The sequence below is a fragment of the Cherax quadricarinatus genome, chromosome 54 (genome assembly GCF_038502225.1).
Source record: "Cherax quadricarinatus isolate ZL_2023a chromosome 54, ASM3850222v1, whole genome shotgun sequence".
Taxonomy (NCBI): Eukaryota; Metazoa; Arthropoda; class Malacostraca; order Decapoda; family Parastacidae; genus Cherax; species Cherax quadricarinatus.
The window spans coordinates 19,165,789-19,190,236 of NC_091345.1; the positions used below are offsets into that span (position 1 = coordinate 19,165,789).

The following is a 24,448-nucleotide window of genomic DNA, read 5'->3' on the forward strand; positions in this document are numbered from 1 at the left end:
AATTAGATCCCAATGGGGTAAATGGGAATACATCTGGATATATATGTGTACAGTTTATGTCTTATTTGTTGTAAGCGAATATAGGTTTCTTGCTTAATATTTCTGTCTTAACATAGATCAGGGCATCAAAATCTAACTTAGCATGCTAGATGAAGCAGTTAAAAAGATATATACTTGTGGTCAGTATGTGAATCAGTAGGATATAATGTGTGGTGCTCAGTTGTAGACACCTGTTAGACACCTGTGTAGCTCTCCATGCCCCTTAACCTAAGATCAAAGAATTACACAAGCAACCTGAATGATAATTGTATACGAGGACTGCATCTACAGCCACGCCACTGCTGCTGAAGATGCTGGTGAGGATGGTGGGTCCTGTGTGCGGCTTCCTGCTGGGTGGCTGGTGCCTCTCACTCTGGGTTGTCCCGTCTCCCCACACCAACACTAACGACCCCACCAGACACGGTCCCTGGTGGATAGGTAATTATTACAACTATTGTCTCTGTCATATTTTTGTGCTTATTTTTTGTATCATGTTACATATTGTATTTAATGAATATACCCAGCCTTCTATGGGCCAGTAGGTCTGCTACAGTGTTCCTCCATTCTTATGCTCATGGTAGGTGTTTTGATGCTTTTCAAGGGTTCTTGATTCAAGAACCCCTCAAGGAAGGTTCCTTGATGTTGGTGAGGGGCTCTTGATTTAGGGAATTGGATCTGTGCTCCAGTTCCCCGAATTAAGCCTGAATGCCTTCCACATCCCCCCCCCCAGGCGCTGTATAATCCTCCGAGTTGGACTCACCATCTTTGGATCAAACATCAATACCTCCCACATGTTAAAATATTTTGAGATTGATTTAGTTTTAACTATTCTACTCACCCAGGGTACCTGTTACTGGCTTGTGGTTTACTAGTGTCCTGTGGCTTCTTGTACCTGTGTCCTGGTAAACTAGCTGGCGAGGCGGTGAAGAGGAAGGAGGTGAGGCAAGAAGAGGCAGCGAAGAAGCAGTGGTGGCTTGATGAATTCCTCGTCTGCAATAGGAAGAGGAAAGAAGCCAGACGCTACGTCCATAGTAAGGTTATGGTGGTAGCGGTGGTGTGTATGGTGGGGGTAGTATGTATGGTGGAAATATGAGAGGAATGGTATGTGTGATGATGCCTCGGGCGTCTGGTGGTGGTGGTGTTGATGTGATGATGGTGGTTATGGTAGTGATGGTGGTGGTTATTGGCGGGGTGGTGGTAGGGGGCACCATTAGTCTGTCAGTTGACGGCACCAGTTACACAAAGAGACAAAGCCATTTTACTGTGCAACTAAGTTCACAACATTACAGGTGTCTCTTTTCTTCATTTTGTTTCAACACCTGCACTGTTTTCCACAAAGTAATGTGCTTTAATTAACGAAGGAAACATTTGCAAGCACTCCCTTCCTAGCTGTCTTTCCAGAAGCCCAGGCACCTCACAGTTCTAAGGATCCATCTAACCTCAACCTCCCCACTAAATTTAGATTTTGCCACCGAAGTGGCTAGTTTATTGTGCACCCCATATCTATCCTGTGGATGGTAGCGCAAGAGCATATGGATACACAAAAGGCCTAGGAACTAGGCCCCCAAAAGGGTTAACAGGAGTACATCTGGATTTATATCTACAGTTCACTTATCTGTTACAAGCAAATTTAGGAATTTTGCTTAATAAATCTGGTATCTTATTTTCATTAATAAGATATCTCGACATGTCAAACAGATTATTGTACTGTCGATCTCGATATTCCTAAAAAAGAGGACAATTAAGCACATAGTGTTGAAGGTAGTCACCATTGGGCTGGTCACATACTTTGCATTTGGTCTGAAGTACTTATAACCAAGCCTAAACCTGGTCACTACAACATCAGTCTGTTCATATTGCAAGTTGCTCCATAAACATACTTATCTACGTTCATGTTATCATAGTGGGTTGTAGATCTACTTAGGCTTCTAATTGTATTCCTATAACATTCAGTTTCATTATTTACTTCTCTCCCAATATTATTCCTGACGCTAGTTACAGATACACCAAGGTTATATTCTACATTATCCTTCAAGGTACTCTTCTTGGCTAACATATCAACTTTATCATGAAGGAGTAATCCAGTGTGATGGGATTCATAGCAATTGTATATTAATTCCTTCCACTGATGCCTCACACTCCAGAAATTAAGTTTTGTCTTATTTAAACTGAAATCTCTTTTGGTTCACATATATCTTGCACATACATTCAGTAAGAGCTGCACTCTCCTACAGACCTACCAAAGGCTCTGAAACGTCTCTTCGGCAGCAAAATCTGGGTTGGGAACCTCTTTAGCTCGGTGACCTTCTTCCTGGCCATCGCCTGCTACTTCAACTTCAAGTCCAAGTACCTGGAGACTCATTTTGGCAAGAGTGCCAGCGAGGCTAACTTCTACACAGGTTTGTCACTAATATTAACCGTGTCGCTAATTTATTTTAGGTCACGAAAAGAAGAGGCTTAGTTAGATCCTTAACTCAATTTTTTAATACCTGTCATATTCCATCACACAAACGGAGCAGTCTGAACTTCAAACCAGGAGAGAGAGATTCACGACCTTATACGCGAGCCACACTGTATCAGAGCTCTAGTGATGCTAATGAATCAATGATCTTTGGTTTACTAGCTGCTACTTGTAGATATAACTAACATATCACCTTCCATGCCTAACTGATTTATCTAAGTATCTTCTCACACATGCTAGCCTCCTGCTTCCATCTAGGGAAGGACAGATATACTCACAATTTTCCAGGTAGTATAAGGAAGAGGCTTAGATTTTTTTCTCAGTTCTCCACTTAGGTAAGTAATACCTTACACAGATATTTTAGGATTTTATCATCAAATGGCTAGTTTATTGTACACTTCATATCCATCCTGTGGATGGTAGTGGTTAGTTTGCTGTGCACTCCATGTATTTCCACAAATACACAAGAGGATACACAAAAGGCCTAGGAACTAGGCCTCAAAAGGGCTAAGATAAATACTTCTGGATACATATTTATAATTTGTTTCATCCGTTACAAACAAACTGATAACATTTGCTTAAAATATCTGGTAAACTATTTTTGCTAATTAAATATCTTGATTTATCATCCAGGTTATTATACTCTACGCAGATACTATAATTTGAAACATTTTAACTTATTTATCACATAATTACAATAAATAAGTATTCATAACATGTTACGATTACTTAAGTTATTCTATATGATCTCTTACTACCTATTTTAGTTTGTGGAAGGCTGAGTTCCAACTCTTGGTCCTCCTTTGTGTCTGCTTAGCAAGGCTAAGCAGACACAAAATAGCACAGAGTAGAAGGTTAATTATGTTTTTAAATTAATCTATGTATGCAAGGAGAAACTGACACATACTGTCGTGGTTTTTGTCTTCCCCTGCTGGTGGCGCTGACGCTGACGCAGGGTTGAGTACCCTAGGGGCGTCCCTACTGGCTGTGGCCGCCACCGCCGCCTTCATGAGGTGGACGAGACCATCATCTAGGTTCCTAGCTTCCTATGATGTAATCCTCACACTCCTGGGCTGTGTCTCATACGTCATCCTTATGTTTCTCAGCTGCCCCCAGCTCCACATTCTTGGACCTCTGGCAAGGTGAGGACAGTAACGGGGATAATGAACGGAGGTTCTGGGAATGGTGAAGGTAATGAAGGGGAAGAGAGGCGCTAGAAGAAGGTGAAGGAGGGATGGGAAGAGGTGAGGAGTGAGAGGATTTGTTAGGAAAGGAAGGGAATATTGTTGAGAAAAGACGTGATGCAGGAGGACACCTGTAGGTAGGTGAGTTGAAGTGGACAATAGACCCCTAATTTAATCCTTCATTATCTAACTTTTTGCCTGCAAATAGATCTCAGAAAGGAACATAGAGCATGTTCACAATGAACACAAGATACAGTAGCAAGGTGACGTGTCTGACCCCGTCTCGGTAAACACAGCATCAAACCTCTACCACTCTGGCCTCAGTGATCAAGACAGATTTAGTGATTCTGGTGCTGTTAGATAAAATACTAGAGATCTGTGTAGAGTTACTGTGTAGCCTACAGTTATCATATGGTTTCTTACACAGGTCGGAGGCCGGAGAGTGCTCCTCTGAGTGCAAGTGCTCACTTCAGTTCTCACCTGTGTGTGCTGAAGATAACACTACAGTGTTCTACTCTGCTTGCTATGCTGGTTGCTCTGCCTTCGACCTCTCCTCCGAGTCTTTGGTGAGCAATAACATATCTGAAGTTGGTGGGTTGAGTTTAAAGCCTATCCACTACACGAGGGTCATTAAAGTTGCATATAACCCACTCACAAATACAGTCAAGAACACTTTAATCCCTAAAACAGAAATTTAAATAAATTCTCAGCTTGCACAGACATACACATGTCCCTTTGTATAATCTAATACGTAAGGAGGTTAATTGGGTTATTAAGACTGCATGTAAACTTTTTCACTTTAATCTCCAGATGTAAACTCTCCGTGTAAATACACTGAAATGTATACATCTCTCGGTGTATATAACATACGTGCGAATTATAAGTTTTATTAAGGAAATCCATCAATTCTTTTACAGACAGCAATATAAATTTTGCAGGCAATAATATATAAATTTTACATACACTAATATATATTTGTACAAGCATTATGAGGGTATACATGAGAGATAAACTATGTAGTTTACTTCAGAAGTATATGTCAGCAAGTTTGTGTCTAACATATTCCTTGCTGGACGAGTCATTGACTCTGCCTGGGTTTTAGGAGAGACTGTTGTGGGTAGCAAATTAGCAACCAACAACAAGATGGAGAAACTCTTGTGGGGTGAGCAGGGAAGTGAGGATAGTGGAAGAGGAAGTGGTGGGAGGAAGGTTATGAGCGGAAGGGATAGTACCTGACGTTATGAGTGGAAGGGATAGTACCTGACGTTATGAGTGGAAGGGATAGTACCTGACGTTATGAGTGGAAGGGATAGTACCTGACGTTATGAGTGGAAGGGATAGTACCTGACACTATGAGTGGAAGGGATAGTACCTGACACTATGAGTGGAAGGGATAGTACCTGACGTTATAAGTGGAAGGGATAGTACCTGACGTTATGAGTGGAAGGGATAATACTTGAGGTTATGAGTGGATAGGATAGTACCTGACGTTATGAGTGGAAGGGATAGTACCGGAGGTTATGAGTGGAAGGGATAGTACCTGGGCTTAACCCAGTAGCTAATTCTATCGTGGGTCAGAGACTTGCGTGGCGAGGAGGACTGATAAGGCAAAACAGATTTGGTGGACGCTAAAACGAACATGCGGAGGTATCTGTGAGAAAGTCCATTGGTGATGTAAGGACGGGGTAGCAACTTGGGTAAGGCAAGCAAGGGACTCAGTGGAAATAAGCCACACTGTTTTTTCTTGGGGATATTCTGGATCACTAACCCTCTGTGCAAATATCCCGAAAAAAAAATATTTTTTCTTCATTCTCATAAACTGGACTGGGGATTCAAGACAATTTTAATTGAGCTGGTGGTTAATATTTCTCGTTTTCTCTTATTCTAATTTTGGTTTTCTCTGATGGTGGATGCTGCTGCTGCTGCTGCTGCTGCTGCTGCTGCTGCTGCTGCTGCTGCTGCTGCTGCTGCTGCTGCTGCTGCTGCTGCTGCTGCTGCTGCTGCTGCTGCTGCTGCTACTGCTGCTGCTGCTGCTGCTGATGCTGCTGCTGCTGCTGCTGCTGTTATTGCTGCTCCTGCTGCTGCTGCTGCTCCTGCAGGTGTATCGAGCCTGTAGATGTATCGGAAATTTCTCCAACCCGTTTATCACTGTACCTGACACCCTCCACACAGTGCCTGACACCCTCCACACAGTGCCTGGCACCCTCCACACAGTGTCCGACACTTTCCACACAGTGCCTGACACTCTCCACACAGTGCCTGACTTACAAGTAAGTTCTTTCTTGTTCTTTTAAAGAGACTTCCCTCTCTTGGGATAGGGATGGTCTGCGTAATGTACTTATTATAAGAATTTGATATGATAGCTATTAAGGAATACGATGCCTCTAAATTAGTAGTGTGCAAGTTAATTGAGACAGGAATAAATTTTGCGATTATGTAATAATAGGTCTTAGCCTCCGGCTTAATTAATGTGGTTTGGGTTCTTTTCAGAAGAGTTTCCTACTGACTTCTGGCAACCATTCAGTGCTACAACAGCTGTTGTTCTGTAAGGCTATTCCTGTAAGTGTGCTCCGTGGGTGACTGTGGCTTCGCCAAATTCTTCCCTTCAATTCGTGATTACTACTGAAATTCATGAAGGATGTTATACCTAGTAAGCTTGCAAGTATTGTAACTCTTAGGACAATTTTGGATTTTCCTAAATTCAGCATGTGCAAATTTGACTAATACAATAATTGTGTAATATAATATGATGCTGATTTGACCCTTTCGAAAAATTTCGAGTGAGGGGGGTGCAGAACAGCCAGTAGTGACGCCAGAAGGGAGACGCCATGTTGAAGGTCAGTTGATGTATATCCGCCTCAATCTGTAATTTAGAAATTTCTGACGCGTTCTTGCTGAAGAATTGGGATAAAAAGTGTGAAAAACCCTTACAATTCGGGAACAAAGACAGAAAAATAGAGGACTCCAATCCTTCCCAGCAACACACCTTAGCTAAGTGACACTTACCCATAGTGTACAGCAGTTTTTGCATTGGCCATCATAAATCCTAGCTGTAGAGGTAGCATTAGGGTGTTTCCAAAAATAATTATGATCCAGTAATTAAATGGTGAGTGGTAATACGAATTTCCTTTCTAATAATATCAATAATTTATGTATATTAATTATAAATATGCATACCCAGCAAGTCTAATCATATACAGTACACACACCTTTAATTTACTAGAGTAGCTGGTTTTAATATTATAATTATTAATTTAATGTCAGGTCTAGCTTTTTGTGTGAGTGGTGATGAAAAGGGCATCGAGGGAGTTACAGTCCTGTGACCTACTGTGACTTAAGTCCCACTTATCTCACCCAAATTACATGCCTGTAATAATTCAGGTAATACCATGTAAACCTCATGCAGGTAATTTGCTGACATAATAATTCACAAAAATGTGATTTGAGTATCAGACACATCGCCGAAATTCTGAGCCTAGCAAAGTCAACTATTGGTCATATTCTGAAGAAAGCTGATGACACTGATGTTTATAGAACGCTGTCTCGAGGAAGATATGGAAGAAAACACAAGACAACACCTCACAATGACAAGGTTATCATAAGAAATAATGTGAAGGATCCCAAGAAAACCAGCAAAAATCTATAGAGAGATTTGGCTTCAGGTGACGTAAATGTTGATTCTTCAACTGTTCGACGAAGGCTCCTGGAAGTTGCCAGAGATGCCAGAAATCTCGTAAAGAAAAATTATCGACTTCTACTATGAAGAAAAAGACGGTTGAGAGGGACACTCGTTCATAAGAGATGGAGATGAAGGGAGAGAAGTTATATTTTCAGATGATTCGCATTTTGAAGTACATGGCTGGAGATCAGTAGTAGCGAGATGGAGCAAAGGCGAACCTCTTCGGAATGGACACATTCAACAAGCAACAAAACACCCACCTAAGAAGATGGTTTGGGGCAGTTTTACTGCTAAAGGCCCTCGACTGCTTGTTTTTGTTGAGGAAACGAACTGTGACAAATACAATGCAATCCAGGCAACTGATTTGCTTCCCATTGTGGATAGACTTTCCTGATGGAGAAGGCATTTTCCAGCAGGATCTCTGGCCATGCCACACTTCCAGGAAAAATACTGACAGTTTAGAACGTTAAGCGTCCTAAACTGCCCTGGAAACTCTTCTGACCTCAACCCAACCGAGAATCTAAGGGCAATAACCAAACGCAGGATCACGAAACAGGGCTGTTCAACTGTAGAGAATGTAATAAAGTTGGTAGAATTACCGACAATATGTAAAGTAGAAGGACACAAGTGCAACTAATGTGACATTTATTGTGGCAACGTTTCGCTCTCCAGGAGCTTTATCAAGCCATTACAAACAATACATGGACACAGAGGGTATATAAAGGCTCAGAGTGAGGTGCAATACTAGTGAGGTACCATTTCGATGTTCACTAGTGGTAGTAGTAGTAGTAGTAGTAGTAGTAGTAGTAGTAGTAGTAGTAGTAGTAGTAGTAGTGACAAAAGTAATACAATATGGTAGATTAATTAATTCGTACATGAGTAAAAGGATATAAAAGCTATTACTTGGGTAACATAAAAATAGGTTGAAGATTGAGACACTTATGCAGCATATGGGAATCTTTATTCAGGAAACGTTTCGCCACACAGTGGCTTCATCAGTCCAATACAAAGAGGAAGGCGTAAGGAGAGGAGGAGTATGAGGTAATCAGTCCCTCAGCCTGGAGTCGATGTGTTCAGTCCATCAATCTTGTAGAATGTACATTCTACTACTACTACTACTACCACTAGTGAACATCGAAATGGTACCTCACTAGTATTGCACTTCACTCTGAGCCTTTATATACCCTCTGTGTCCATGTATTGTTTGTAATGGCTTGATAAAGCTCCTGGAGAGCGAAACGTTGCCACAATAAATGTCACATTAGTTGCACTTGTGTCCTTTTACTTTACAACTGTAGAGAAGCTGATTTCTACCTGATACTACGACAAAGAACTTGCTAAAATGTGTTCAGCATTGGTCGATTCTATGCCGCAGCTTGTAGCAATGCTTATAAAAGCAAAAGATAGTCATAACTCTTAGTCAATCAGTTATCTGTCATATCATTCCCGTGTATTTCTCAAATAATTTTCGAAATGTCTTTTTTCATCAATGTCACAATTAATATGCACACTACTGCAGTAGTAGTAGTAACAATAGTAGTAGTAGCAGTGGCGGTAGTAGTGGTAGTTGTAATAGTAGGAATGTTAGTAGTAGTAGTGGTGGTGGTAGCTCAGTGGTTCGACTCACACCTGCTATTTCACCTCCACCTCCATACCTTCCTCAGGTCAGCCTCTCTCTCTCTCTCCCCCTCTCCCCCTCTCCCCCTCTCTCCCTCTCTCCCTCTCTCCCTCTCTCCCTCTCTCCCTCTCTCCCTCTCTCCCTCTCTCCCTCTCCCCCTCTCCCTCTCCCCCTCTCTCCCTCTCTCCCTCTCTCCCTCTCTCCCTCTCCCCCTCTCTCCCTCTCTCCCTCTCTCCCTCTCTCCCTCTCTCCCTCTCTCCCTCTCTCCCTCTCTCCCTCTCTCTCTCTCCCCCTCTCTCTCTCTCTCTCTCTCTCTCTCTCTCTCTCTCTCCCTCTCTCTCTCTCTCTCTCTACACGAGGGTCATTAAGGCTACATGTCACCTGTTCATCACCAGGGGGACTAAAATATACTTACAGTGTATACATTCTCAGAGAAATACACCTCTTGGTGTATATATTCTGTGATTTTTTTTATATATTGGTAAGTAATGAGACTTATGCTAATAGTTCTGATGTGAGTTAATAATGTTAATAATGTTAATAATGTTAATAATGTTAATAATGTTAATAATGTTCTTGTGAATTAATCTCACATGCAAACAATTATTAATTAATGATTTATTGTGGGAATTTCACTCTCAAATTTTTTTTACTTGTCAGTGTCAACTTCAAATTGGCAATTAACACACCCCTCTAGAGAGGCACCTTGTTGCCGGTGAGGGGCTCTTGATCCAAGAAATTGGATTCCCCTTTCCTTGGATCGAACCTGTTTGCCTCCCATTCCCCCAGCAGGGGCTATTTCACTCCTAAGTGTTTAGCGCTTCCACCTTGAGTCTATTTACATTCGTTAATGAACTATTCAACCGCCATACGCATTTTTCCCCCTATATAATTTAACTGAAAAAGTCTCCAGTGTCGTAGAGGCGTGAAGTAGGCCTATTCTTTCACGAGCAGGCCTACGTATATCCTGGAGGCTCTCGACTGCCAACGCTGACCCAGACACAGTAAAGCTTTCATGTGTTCATAACACAAAGCAACAGTAACAGCCTGGCTGATCAGACCCTGATCCACCATGAAGCCTGGTCTCAGACCGAGCTCCGGAGGCGTTGACCCTCAAAACCCTCTCCGGGTAAACTCCAGGTAAGTCATGGGAATTTCTCCATTAAAAGTTCCAAAGATCTTCAAAGTAACGTCACTCTCATGTTGCGCCGAAGATGATGGTCTCAGTGTGAAGGCGAAACACACAGTACTAATGTTTGCTTTGTTTATTCCCTGTTTATTCCTTGTTTATATTGTTATTGTTGACAGAGGACTTGGGGCAGCGCGACTCCAGGCTACTGTCCTGACACCTGTCAAGTGTTCCTGTGGTACATCTTGGTACAGATGCTCACCACTACCATCTGTGCTTCTGGCAGGATCACCAACGCCGTGGTTCAACTAAGGTGTGTGTATGGTTCGTCTCAGGTGTGTATGGTTCGTCTCAGGTGTGTATGGTTCGTCTCAGGTGTGTATGGTTCGTCTCAGGTGTGTATGGTTCGTCTCAGGTGTGTATGGTTCGTCTCAGGTGTGTATGGTTCGTCTCAGGTGTGTATGGTTCGTTTCAGGTGTGTATGGTTCGTCTCAGGTGTGTATGGTTCGTCTCAGGTGTGTATGGTTCGTCTCAGGTGTGTATGGTTCGTCTCAGGTGTTTATGGTTCGTCTCAGGTATGTATGGTTCGTTTCAGGTGTGTATGGTTCGTCTCAGGTGTGTATGGTTCGTCTCCGGTGTTTATGGTTCATCTCAGATGTTTATGGTTCATCTCAGGTGTTTATGATTTATCTCAGATGTTTATGGTTCATCTCAGATGTTTATGGTTCATATCAGGTGTTTATGATTCATCTCAGGTGTTTATGATTCATCTCAGATGTTTATGGTTCATCTCAGGTGTTTATGATTCATCTCAGGTGTTTATGATTCATCTCAGATGTTTATGGTTCATCTCAGATGTTTATGGTTCATCTCAGGTGTTTATGATTCATCTCAGATGTTTATGGTTCATCTCAGGTGTTTATGATTCATCTCAGATGTTTATGATTCATCTCAGGTGTTTATGATTCATCTCAGATGTTTATGGTTCATCTCAGGTGTTTATGGTTCATCTCAGGTGTTTATGATTCATCTCAGATGTTTATGGTTCATCTCAGGTGTTTATGGTTCATCTCAGGTGTTTATGGTTCATCTCAGATGTTTATGGTTCATCTCAGGTGTTTATGATTCATCTCAGATGTTTATGGTTCATCTCAGGTGTTTATGATTCATCTCAGGTGTTTATGGTTCATCTCAGATGTTTATGGTTCATCTCAGGTGTTTATGTTTATGTTTATGGTTCATCTCAGTTCATCTCAGATGTTTATGGTTCATCTCAGTTCATCTCAGATGTTTATGGTTCATCTCAGGTGTTTATGGTTCATCTCAGGTGTTTATGGTTCATCTCAGGTGTTTATGGTTCATCTCAGGTGTTTATGATTCATCTCAGATGTTTATGGTTCATCTCAGATGTTTATGGTTCATCTCAGATGTTTATGGTTCATCTCAGGTGTTTATGGTTCATCTCAGGTGTTTATGGTTCATCTCAGGTGTTTATGGTTCATCTCAGATGTTTATGGTTCATCTCAGGTGTTTATGGTTCATCTCAGGTGTTTATGGTTCATCTCAGGTGTTTATGGTTCATCTCAGGTGTTTATGGTTCATCTCAGGTGTTTATGGTTCATCTCAGGTGTTTATGATTCATCTCAGGTGTTTATGGTTCATCTCAGATGTTTATGGTTCATCTCAGATGTTTATGGTTCATCTCAGATGTTTATGGTTCATCTCAGGTGTTTATGGTTCATCTCAGGTGTTTATGATTCATCTCAGGTGTTTATGGTTCATCTCAGGTGTTTATGGTTCATCTCAGGTGTTTATGGTTCATCTCAGGTGTTTATGGTTCATCTCAGGTGTTTATGGTTCATCTCAGGTGTTTATGATTCATCTCAGGTGTTTATGGTTCATCTCAGGTGTTTATGGTTCATCTCAGATGTTTATGGTTCATCTCAGATGTTTATGGTTCATCTCAGGTGTTTATGATTCATCTCAGGTGTTTATGGTTCATCTCAGGTGTTTATGGTTCATCTCAGGTGTTTATGGTTCATCTCAGGTGTTTGTGGTTCATCTCAGGTGTTTATGGTTCATCTCAGGTGTTTATGGTTCATCTCAGGTGTTTATGGTTCATCTCAGGTGTTTATGGTTCATCTCAGGTGTTTATGGTTCATCTCAGGTGTTTATGGTTCATCTCAGGTGTTTATGATTCATTTCAGGTGTTTATGGTTCATCTCAGATGTTTATGATTCATCTCAGGTGTTTATGGTTCATCTCAGATGTTTATGGTTCATCTCAGGTGTTTATGATTCATCTCAGGTATTTATGGTTCATCTCAGGTGTTTATGGTTCATCTCAGGTGTTTATGGTTCATCTCAGATGTTTATGATTCATCTCAGGTGTTTATGGTTCATCTCAGGTGTTTATGGTTCATCTCAGGTGTTTATGGTTCATCTCAGGTGTTTATGATTCATCTCAGGTGTTTATGGTTCATCTCAGATGTTTATGATTCATCTCAGGTGTTTATGGTTCATCTCAGATGTTTATGGTCCATCTCAGGTGTTTATGATTCATCTCAGGTGTTTATGATTCATCTCAGGTGTTTATGGTTCATCTCAGGTGTTTATGATTCATCTCAGGTGTTTATGGTTCATCTCAGGTGTTTATGATTCATCTCAGGTGTTTATGGTTCATCTCAGATGGTTATGGTTCATCTCAGGTGTTTATGGTTCATCTCAGGTGTTTATGATTCATCTCAGGTGTTTATGATTCATCTCAGATGTTTATGGTTCATCTCAGGTGTTTATGATTCATCTCAGGTGTTTATGGTTCATCTCAGGTGTTTATGGTTCATCTCAGATGTTTATGGTTCATCTCAGGTGTTTATGGTTCATCTCAGGTGTTTATGATTCATCTCAGGTGTTTATGATTCATCTCAGGTGTTTATGGTTCATCTCAGGTGTTTATGATTCATCTCAGGTGTTTATGGTTCATCTCAGGTGTTTATGATTCATCTCAGGTGTTTATGGTTCATCTCAGGTGTTTATGATTCATCTCAGGTGTTTATGGTTCATCTCAGATGTTTATGGTTCATCTCAGGTGTTTATGGTTCATCTCAGGTGTTTATGGTTCATCTCAGGTGTTTATGATTCATCTCAGGTGTTTATGGTTCATCTCAGGTGTTTATGATTCATCTCAGGTGTTTATGGTTCATCTCAGGTGTTTATGATTCATCTCAGGTGTTTATGGTTCATCTCAGGTGTTTATGATTCATCTCAGGTGTTTATGGTTCATCTCAGGTGTTTATGATTCATCTCAGGTGTTTATGGTTCATCTCAGGTGTAGATAGAGGTAAGAAAATTAAATAAATTATAAACCAAGAATAATTAAATCCTGTAAGATTTAATGAGTGATATTCATTCTCGTCGATTTTTCTGGACAATTCTTGAAGTTTTATTGAGTATCACGTTTTTATGTTTTAGAAAAAAAATATTGTCTGTTGCGCAGGGCAGTGCCAGAGGAGGACCGGGAGCTGTCACTTGGCATTCTGGGTGTATGCATCAGTCTGTTTGGCATTCTTCCAGCACCAATCATCATGGGGACTGCTCTAGGTCAGTCAGTAATCTCTTAACTTGCTTACACCATTCTGTTCCTGAATAGTGGACGGAGGATCGAGCCTCCACTGCCCCTAGCACTCAATGACCCGGGTGGGTTTAGAACTTTCTTAATAAGCGACAGGTTGTGGCCCAGTTCCTGGACCTGTTATGTACCTACATAATGTGAGTTGTAACAACCACACAAGTCCCCTCAGTGCTGCGTCACCTTAGTGGCTTATTTATTTTTCGGCCTAAATTGCAGGGATATTTACTATGTTGTAAAAATTTCATTAAAATATCTAAAGTTGTTCTTATATACATCACACATAAGAGTTCTGTGTTCCACCAGACTCTGCGTGTCTGGTGTGGGAGAACCAGTGTGGACACCCCGGTCACTGCAACTTCTACGACTCAGACAAGTTAAGGATTATCATGCACCTGGTACCTGCAGGTATGTGTACTCAGCTAGGTTTCCCAAAGAGGGTCGAGTCTCAGATCATGGGTTTTGTCTCTGGTTTTGTCCCATAGCTCGGTTGGCAGCGCACTTATCCGTGGTTCGATCCTCCATACGGGTGGAAACATTGGGCGTGTTTCCTTACACCTGCAGTAAGTTTCCTGTTCACCTAGCAATAAATAGGTACCTGGGTGTTAATCGACTGGTGTGGGTTTCATCCTGGGGACAAGTAAGTTTATTCAGGAACAGGTACATAAGTACAGTTACATAGTATTATATGTGTAGATTATCTAAGATTATCCAAGAAAGTCAAACAAAGTGACTTATTTCCATTAGAATCCTTGTGATACCTTATTTTTTAAACCCTAAAACAGCTACATCAAACAAGCTATGTAATAAGCAGTTACAATAAAAGGACAGATACTATAAATAAGGTAAACTGAGTTATTAACATTACAAAGAGGATGGGATCACAGTAATACATACATGTATGTTAGCTGTACAAAAAATCACTCTCCTCCCTTTCTGTAGCTACGTTCATTAGATACTTTTTTGACTCTTTCCTTGAACTGACTCATGCTATGACTGGCTTTGACATGACCAGGCAGTCCGTTCCACTCCTTTATCGTTGTATAATAAAATATGTTTGAAGGCTGACCACTGACTGGGCACGTGTGCAGCATCACTAGACTGGGCACGTGTGCAGCATCACTAGGCTGGGCACGTGTGCAGCATCACTAGACTGGGCACGTGTGCAGCATCACTAGGCTGGGCACGTGTGCAGCATCACTAGACTGGGCACGTGTGCAGCATCACTAGACTGGGCACGTGTGCAGCATCACTAGACTGGGCACGTGTGCAGCATCACTAGACTGGGCACGTGTGCAGCATCACTAGACTGGGCACGTGTGCAGCATCACTAGGCTGGGCACGTGTGCAGCATCACTAGGCTGGGCACGTGTGCAGCATCACTAGACTGGGCACGTGTGCAGCATCACTAGACTGGGCACGTGTGCAGCATCACTAGACTGGGCACGTGTGCAGCATCACTAGACTGGGCACGTGTGCAGCATCACTAGACTGGGCACGTGTGCAGCATCACTAGGCTGGGCACGTGTGCAGCATCACTAGGCTGGGCACGTGTGCAGCATCACTAGACTGGGCACGTGTGCAGCATCACTAGGCTGGGCACGTGTGCAGCATCACTAGACTGGGCACGTGTGCAGCATCACTAGACTGGGCACGTGTGCAGCATCACTAGACTGGGCACGTGTGCAGCATCACTAGACTGGGCACGTGTGCAGCATCACTAGACTGGGCACGTGTGCAGCATCACTAGACTGGGCACGTGTGCAGCATCACTAGACTGGGCACGTGTGCAGCATCACTAGGAACCAATCTGCTGAGATCTCTTACTTATTTCTACAACTTTTGAAGCTTCTGATGATGTGGTGATTGCTACACGAAAGGCCTAGAGCTATTATTCAACTCCCCAGGTGGTTTTTTTTTTTTTGCATCTTGTATCGCTTGTGCGCGATTCATGCATATTATATATAAGGAAATTAATGTGTCTTATCACCTTATAACTCACATTAACATGACATACCTACATTACTATATAAACATTATTATATAAACATTATTATATAAACATTATTATATAAACATTATCATCCCTACCAATTATTGCATTTAAATCACAGGAAATTTTCCAAAATTTTCCATCACATCAGCCAACATAATCTTCCATAATCACTGCTAAACATTTCTCTGACCTTCATTAACATAATGCAGATCTTTTGTTTAATGACCTGTTCCTATAATTATTTTTTTATTTTTTTTAGTTTCAAACATTGAGAGATTTAAATTTTTCAGTGAATACGACATAGAAGTTTACTTTAATCTCTTTTCTAGTGAGAGAGGTATACCTGATGTTAGTATACCTGATGTTAGTATACCTGATGTTAGTATACCTGATGTTAGTATACCTGATGTTAGTATACCTGACGTTAGTATACCTGATGTTAGTATACCTGATGTTAGTATACCTGATGTTAGTATACCTGATGCTAGTATACCTGATGTTAGTATACCTGATGTTAGTATACCTGATGTTAGTATACCTGATGTTAGTATACCTGATGTTAGTATACCTGATGTTAGTATACCTGATGTTAGTATACCTGATGTTAGTATACCTGATGTTAGTATACCTGATGTTAGTATACCTGATGTTAGTATACCTGATGTTAGTATACCTGATGTTAGTATACCTGATGTTAGTATACCTGATGTTAGTATACCTGATGTTAGTATGCCTGATGTTAGTATACCTGACGTTAGTATACCTGATGTTAGTATACCTGATGTTAGTATACCTGATGTTAGTATACCTGATGTTAGTATACCTGATGTTAGTATACCTGATGTTAGTATACCTGACGTTAGTATACCTGATGTTAGTATACCTGATGTTAGTATACCTGACGTTAGTATACCTGATGTTAGTATACCTGATGTTAGTATACCTGACGTTAGTATACCTGATGTTAGTATACCTGATGTTAGTATACCTGACGTTAGTATACCTGATGTTAGTATACCTGATGTTAGTATACCTGATGTTAGAATACCTGACGTTAGTATACCTGATGTTAGTATACCTGATGTTAGTATACCTGATGTTAGTATACCTGATGTTAGTATACCTGACGTTAGTATACCTGATGTTAGTATACCTGATGTTAGTATACCTGACGTTAGTATACCTGATGCTAGTATACCTGATGTCAGTATACCTGATGTCAGTATACCTGATGTTAGTATACCTGATGTTAGTATACCTGATGTTAGTATACCTGATGTTAGTATACCTGATGTTAGTATACCTGATGTTAGTATACCTGACGTTAGTATACCTGATGTTAGTATACCTGATGTTAGTATACCTGATGTTAGTATACCTGATGTCAGTATACCTGATGTCAGTATACCTGATGTTAGTATACCTGATGTTAGTATACCTGATGTTAGTATACCTGATGTTAGTATACCTGATGTTAGTATACCTGATGTTAGTATACCTGATGTTAGTATACCTGACGTTAGTATACCTGATGTTAGTATACCTGATGTTAGTATATCTGATGTTAGTATACCTGATGTTAGTATACCTGATGTTAGTATACCTGATGTTAGTATACCTGATGTTAGTATACCTGATGTTAGTATACCTGATGTTAGTATACCTGATGCTAGTATAACTGATGTCAGTATACCTGATGTCAGTATACCTGATGTTAGTATACTTGATGTTAGTATACCTGATGTTAGTATACCTGATGTTAGTATACCTGATGTTAGTATACCTGATGTTAGTATACCTGATGTTAGCATACCTGATGTTAGTATACCTGATGTTAGTATACCTGATGTTAGTATACCTGATGTTAGTATACCTGACGTTAGTATACCTGATGTTAGTATACCTGATGTTAGTATACCTGATGTTAGTATACCTGATGTTAGCATACCTGATGTTAGCATACCTGATGTTAGCATACCTGATGTTAGTATACCTGATGTTAGTATACCTGATGTTAGTATACCTGATATTAGTATACCTGACGTTAATATACCTGACGTTAGTATACCTGATGTTAGTATACCTGATGTTAGTATACCTGATGTTAGTATACCTGATGTTAGTATACCTGATGTTAGTATACCTGATGTTAGTATACCTGATGTTAGTATACCTGATGTTAGTATACCTGATGTTAGTATACCTGATGTTAGTATACCTGATGTTAGTATACCTGATGTTAGTATACCTGACGTTAGTATACCTGATGTTAGTATACCTGATGTTAGTATACCTGATGTTAGTATACCTGATGTTAGTATACCTGATGTTAGTATACCTGATGTTAGTATACCTGATGTTAGTATACCTGATGTTAGTATACCTGATGTTAGTATACCTGATGTTAGTATACCTGATGTTAGTATACCTGATGTTAGTATACCTGATGTTAATATACCTGATGTTAGTATACCTGATGTTAGTATACCTGATGTTAGTATACCTGATGTTAGTATACCTGATGTTAGTATACCTGGTGTTAGTATACCTGATGTTAGTATACCTGATGTTAGTATAACTGATGTTAGTATACCTGATGTTAGTATACCTGATGTTAGTATACCTGATGTTAGTATACCTGATGTTAATATACCTGATGTTAGTATACCTGATGTTAGTATACCTGATGTTAGTATACCTGATGTTAGTATACCTGGTGTTAGTATACCTGATGTTAGTATACCTGATGTTAGTATAACTGATGTTAGTATACCTGATGTTAGTATACCTGATGTTAGTATAACTGATGTTAGTATACCTGATGTTAGTATACCTGATGTTAGTATACCTGATGTTAGTATACCTGATGTTAGTATACTGACAATACGTTTCGAACTTAACACTAAACACTAATTTTACCAGATGTAAATAGATTACATTGACTTATTTTGATTATCCGAGTTCACTTCTGCATAATTTATTATATTAAAACATTGGTATAGTTGACAATTTTGTGGAAGGTTTAACATTTACTGGTTCGTTCGCAGTGTTCGCTTTCGCCTCGGCGCTGGGCGACCTGGTCGTCCTCTACTACAGCAGAAAGATGAACCTCTACGACGACAAGGACAACGACGACTACGAGGTGCCCAGGAACGACAAGCTGGCGTGAACACTGAGCACTTCTCAGTATTTATTGTGGGATCAACGCGATGGATGAACACCCTCAGCGCTCAACCGACGGTTCTCACAGTGGAGTGAACGTTCCTCAGCGCTCAACCGACGGTTCTCACAGTGGAGTGAACGTTCCTCAGCGCTCAACCGACGGTTCTCACAGTGGAGTGAACGTTCCTCAGCGCTCAACCGACGGTTCTCACAGTGGAGTGAACGTTCCTCAGCGCTCAACCGACGGTTCTCACAGTGGAGTGAACGTTCCTCAGCGCTCAACCGAGGGCCCACACAGTGGAGTGAACGTTCATCAGCGCTCAACCGACGGTCCTCACAGTGGGGTGAACGTTCCTCAGCGCTCAACCGAGGGCCCACACAGTGGAGTGAACGTTCCTCAGCGCTCAACCGATGGTCCACACAGTGGAGTGAACGTTCCTCAGCGCTCAACCGACGGTTCTCACAGTGGAGTGAACGTTCCTCAGCGCTCAACCGAGGGCCCACACAGTGGAGTGAACGTTCCTCAGCGCTCAACCGATGGTCCACACAGTGGAGTGAACGTTCCTCAGCGCTCAACCGAGGGCCCACACAGTGGAGTGAACGTTCCTCAGCGCTCAACCGAGGATCCATACAGTGGAGTGAACGTTCCTCAGCGCTCAACCGATGGTCCTCACAGTGGGGTGAACGTTCCTCAGCGCTCAACCGAGGGCCCACACAGTGGAGTGAACGTTCCTCAGCGCTCAACCGATGGTCCACACAGTGGAGTGAACGTTCCTCAGCGCTCAACCGACGGTTCTCACAGTGGAGTGAACGTTCCTCAGCGCTCAACCGATGGTCCACACAGTGGAGTGAACATTCCTCAGCGCTCAACCGAGGGCCCACACAGTGGAGTGAACGTTCCTCAGCGCTCAACCGAGGATCCACACAGTGGAGTGAACGTTCCTCAGCGCTCAGCGCTCAACCGAGGATCCACACAGTGGAGTGAACGTTCCTCAGCGCTCAACCGAGGATCCACACAGTGGAGTGAACGTTCCTCAGCGCTCAACCGTGGGCCCACACAGTGGAGTGAACGTTCCTCAGCGCCCAACCGAGGGCCCACACAGTGGAGTGAACATTACTCAGCGCTCAACCGAGGGCCCACACAGTGGAGTGAACGTTCCTCAGCGCTCAGGATAGATCAAACACTTCAAAATACAACAATACGACCATTTTCTAGACACAGATGTTTTGAGAGAACAGAAATTTGTAAATTTAGGGATTGGAGTACCAGAGCTGCTAACTGTACCAACGTGAACCTGCGCTGGCGTTGGAACGTTAACCTGCTCTGGCGTTGGAACGTTAACCTGCTCTGACGTTGGAACGTGAACCTGCGCTGGTGTTTGAACGTGAACCTGTCCTGATGATCGAATCAGTGTTCCTACAGAAAACTTTGCTTACACGAGATATTAGAAGGAATTTTCTTTCGAAACTGCTATAATATTAGTAGTAATAAAAGTACCATTATTATTAGCGATAGCATCAATATATATAAGGCGGTAGAGGTGTTTTGTTCATCAGGTAAGAGGACAACGCTGAGACAATACCATAAGTGTCAGGGGCCCAAGACTGTTCAACTGTCTCCCATCATACATTAGAGGAATTACCAAGAGACCCCTGGGAAGGTGTCTGTTGGTCAACAGACACCTAAAGTCAATTCCCGACCAGCCGGGCTGTGCCTCGTACGTCGGTTTACGTACAGCCACCAATTACAGCTTCATCCATCACAAGGCCTGGTCATGGACCTGGCCGCGGGGGGCGCTGGCCCCAGAAACGCCCTCCAGGTATATAGTATCTCGTAACAAGGGTATTTAATAAGAGCAGCTGGCCTACCCAAGCCGGCTCCCATATCACCATTAAAAAATAAATGATCATTACGTTGTTGTTTATCCTAAAATAATATTTTAATATCCTTACAGATATTCTGAAGGAAATGTATATTAGTGTGTATAATATACACCAGAGTTATGTACGTTAGTGTGTATAATATACACCAGAGTTATGTATGTTAGTTTGTACAACATACACCAGAGTTATATAGACTAAATTAATGGTTTTCTGCATAATAATAAAAACTTGTAAAACATTATTATTATTATTATTATTATTATTAGTAGTAGTAGTAGTAGTAATGTATAATATTATTCATATTAAAAATAGAGATAGTATATATTATTGAGATACACTTAAATATATTATTTGTGAATAAGGTTTGCCTTAATATGTATAAATAAATAAATAAATATATATATATATATATATATATATATATATATATATATATATATATATATATATATATATATATATATATATATATATTCAACAAGTCGGCTGTCTCCCACCGAGGCAGGGTGACCCAAAAAGAAACAAAATCCCCAAAACGAAAATGCTTTCATCATCATTCAACACTTTCACTCCACTCACACACAATCATTGTTTTTGCAGAGACGTCCAGATACAACAGTTTAGAAGCATATATAAAGAAACAATATAAAAAGTGACCTGAAATAATATAATAAACTCCCTATAGAATATAATATCAGGGCCCCAATTATATATATATATATATATATATATATATATATATATATATATATATATATATATATATATATATATATATATATATATATATATATATATATATATACCGCCCTGTTACACATCCCTCCAAACTACTAATATCCTTAACCCCTCCTTTAAAGTGCAGGCATTGTACTTCCCATTTCCAGGACTCAAGTCCAGCTATATAAAAATAACCGGTTTCCCTGAATCCCTTCACTAAATATTACCCTGCTCATACTCCAACAGCTCGTCAGGTCCCCAAAACCATTCGTCTCCATTCACTCCTAACACGCTATATATATATATATATATATATATATATATATATATATATATATATATATATATATATATATATATATATATATATATATATATATATATATATATAGTATATATATATATATATGCAAAACAACCACTCTGAAAGAATAGAGAAATTCCAAGCGCTTTCGTGACTACTCACATTATCACCTGTTTACTGTGATCTTATTGCATATATATATATATATATATATATATATATATATATATATATATATATATATATATATATATATATATATATATATATATATACACACGTGTGTATATATATACACGTGTATATATATTTTTTTTTTTTTTTATTATCACACCGGCCGATTCCCACCAAGGCAGGGTGGCCCGAAAAAGAAAAACTTTCACCATCATTCACTCCATCACTGTCTTGCCAGAAGGGTGCTTTACACTACAGTTTTTAAACTGCAACATTAACACCCCTCCTTCAGAGTGCAGGCACTGTACTTCCCATCTCCAGGACTCAAGTCCGGCCTGCCGGTTTCCCTGAATCCCTTCATAAATGTTACTTTGCTCACACTCCAACAGCACGTCAAGTATTAAAAACCATTTGTCTCCATTCACTCCTATCAAACACGCTCACGCATGCCTGCTGGAAGTCCAAGCCCCTCGCACACAAAACCTCCTTTACCCCCTCCCTCCAACCCTTCCTAGGCCGACCCCTACCCCGCCTTCCTTCCACTACAGACTGATACACTCTTGAAGTCATTCTGTTTCGCTCCATTCTCTCTACATGTCCGAACCACCTCAACAACCCTTCCTCAGCCCTCTGGACAACAGTTTTGGTAATCCCGCACCTCCTCCTAACTTCCAAACTACGAATTCTCTGCATTATATTCACACCACACATTGCCCTCAGACATGACATCTCCACTGCCTCCAGCCTTCTCCTCGCTGCAACATTCATCACCCACGCTTCACACCCATATAAGAGCGTTGGTAAAACTATACTCTCATACATTCCCCTCTTTGCCTCCAAGGACAAAGTTCTTTGTCTCCACAGACTCCTAAGTGCACCACTCACTCTTTTTCCCTCATCAATTCTATGATTCACCTCATCTTTCATAGACCCATCCGCTGACACGTCCACTCCCAAATATCTGAATACGTTCACCTCCTCCATACTCTCTCCCTCCAATCTGATATTCAATCTTTCATCACCTAATCTTTTTGTTATCCTCATAACCTTACTCTTTCCTGTATTCACCTTTAATTTTCTTCTTTTGCACACCCTACCAAATTCATCCACCAATCTCTGCAACTTCTCTTCAGAATCTCCCAAGAGCACAGTGTCATCAGCAAAGAGCAGCTGTGACAACTCCCACTTTGTGTGTGATTCTTTATCTTTTAACTCCACGCCTCTTGCCAAGACCCTCGCATTTACTTCTCTTACAACCCCATCTATAAATATATTAAACAACCACGGTGACATCACACATCCTTGTCTAAGGCCTACTTTTACTGGGAAAAAATTTCCCTCTTTCCTACATACTCTAACTTGAGCCTCACTATCCTCGTAAAAACTCTTCACTGCTTTCAGTAACCTACCTCCTACACCATACACTTGCAACATCTGCCACATTGCCCCCCTATCCACCCTGTCATACGCCTTTTCCAAATCCATAAATGCCACAAAGACCTCTTTAGCCTTATCTAAATACTGTTCACTTATATGTTTCACTGTAAACACCTGGTCCACACACCCCCTACCTTTCCTAAAGCCTCCTTGTTCATCTGCTATCCTATTCTCCGTCTTACTCTTAATTCTTTCAATTATAACTCTACCATACACTTTACCAGGTACACTCAACAGACTTATCCCCCTATAATTTTTGCACTCTCTTTTATCCCCTTTGCCTTTATACAAAGGAACTATGCATGCTCTCTGCCAATCCCTAGGTACCTTACCCTCTTCCATACATTTATTAAATAATTGCACCAACCACTCCAAAACTATATCCCCACCTGCTTTTAACATTTCTATCTTTATCCCATCAATCCCGGCTGCCTTACCCCCTTTCATTTTACCTACTGCCTCACGAACTTCCCCCACACTCACAACTGGCTCTTCCTCACTCCTACAAGATGTTATTCCTCCTTGCCCTATACACGAAATCACAGCTTCCCTATCTTCATCAACATTTAACAATTCCTCAAAATATTCCTTCCATCTTCCCAATACCTCTAACTCTCCATTTAATAACGCTCCTCTCCTATTTTTAACTGACAAATCCATTTGTTCTCTAGGCTTTCTTAACTTGTTAATCTCACTCCAAAACTTTTTCTTATTTTCAACAAAATTTGTTGATAACATCTCACCCACTCTCTCATTTGCTCTCTTTTTACATTGCTTCACCACTCTCTTAACTTCTCTCTTTTTCTCCATATACTCTTCCCTCCTTGCATCACTTCTACTTTGTAAAAACTTCTCATATGCTAACTTTTTCTCCCTTACTACTCTCTTTACATCATCATTCCACCAATCGCTCCTCTTCCCTCCTGCACCCACTTTCCTGTAACCACAAACTTCTGCTGAACACTCTAACACTACATTTTTAAACCTACCCCATACCTCTTCGACCCCATTGCCTATGCTCTCATTAGCCCATC

The 24,448-nt window shown here is 40.9% G+C and overlaps 1 protein-coding gene across 2 annotated transcripts in view; it reads left to right on the plus strand.

Annotated features, from left to right (window-relative positions):
• Positions 1-21,878, plus strand: part of LOC128699211 (solute carrier organic anion transporter family member 74D) — a 67,119-nt gene extending 45,241 nt beyond the window's left edge. The window contains exons 6-15 of one of the 2 annotated variants that reach the window (XM_070096678.1): positions 331-477; positions 882-1,070; positions 2,274-2,438; positions 3,456-3,642; positions 4,112-4,250; positions 5,784-5,954; positions 10,290-10,423; positions 13,606-13,709; positions 14,044-14,145; positions 18,781-21,878. In XM_070096678.1, coding sequence (XP_069952779.1) covers positions 331-477; positions 882-1,070; positions 2,274-2,438; positions 3,456-3,642; positions 4,112-4,250; positions 5,784-5,954; positions 10,290-10,423; positions 13,606-13,709; positions 14,044-14,145; positions 18,781-18,902 — 1,460 coding nt within the window. In that variant the 3' untranslated portion in view covers positions 18,903-21,878. Of the gene's footprint in view, positions 1-330; positions 478-881; positions 1,071-2,273; positions 2,439-3,455; positions 3,643-4,111; positions 4,251-5,783; positions 5,955-6,174; positions 6,335-10,289; positions 10,424-13,605; positions 13,710-14,043; positions 14,146-18,780 lie in introns of those variants that run through there. The other variant, XR_011393510.1, reaches the window with a different exon arrangement.
• The last annotated feature ends 2,570 nt before the right edge of the window (positions 21,879-24,448 follow it).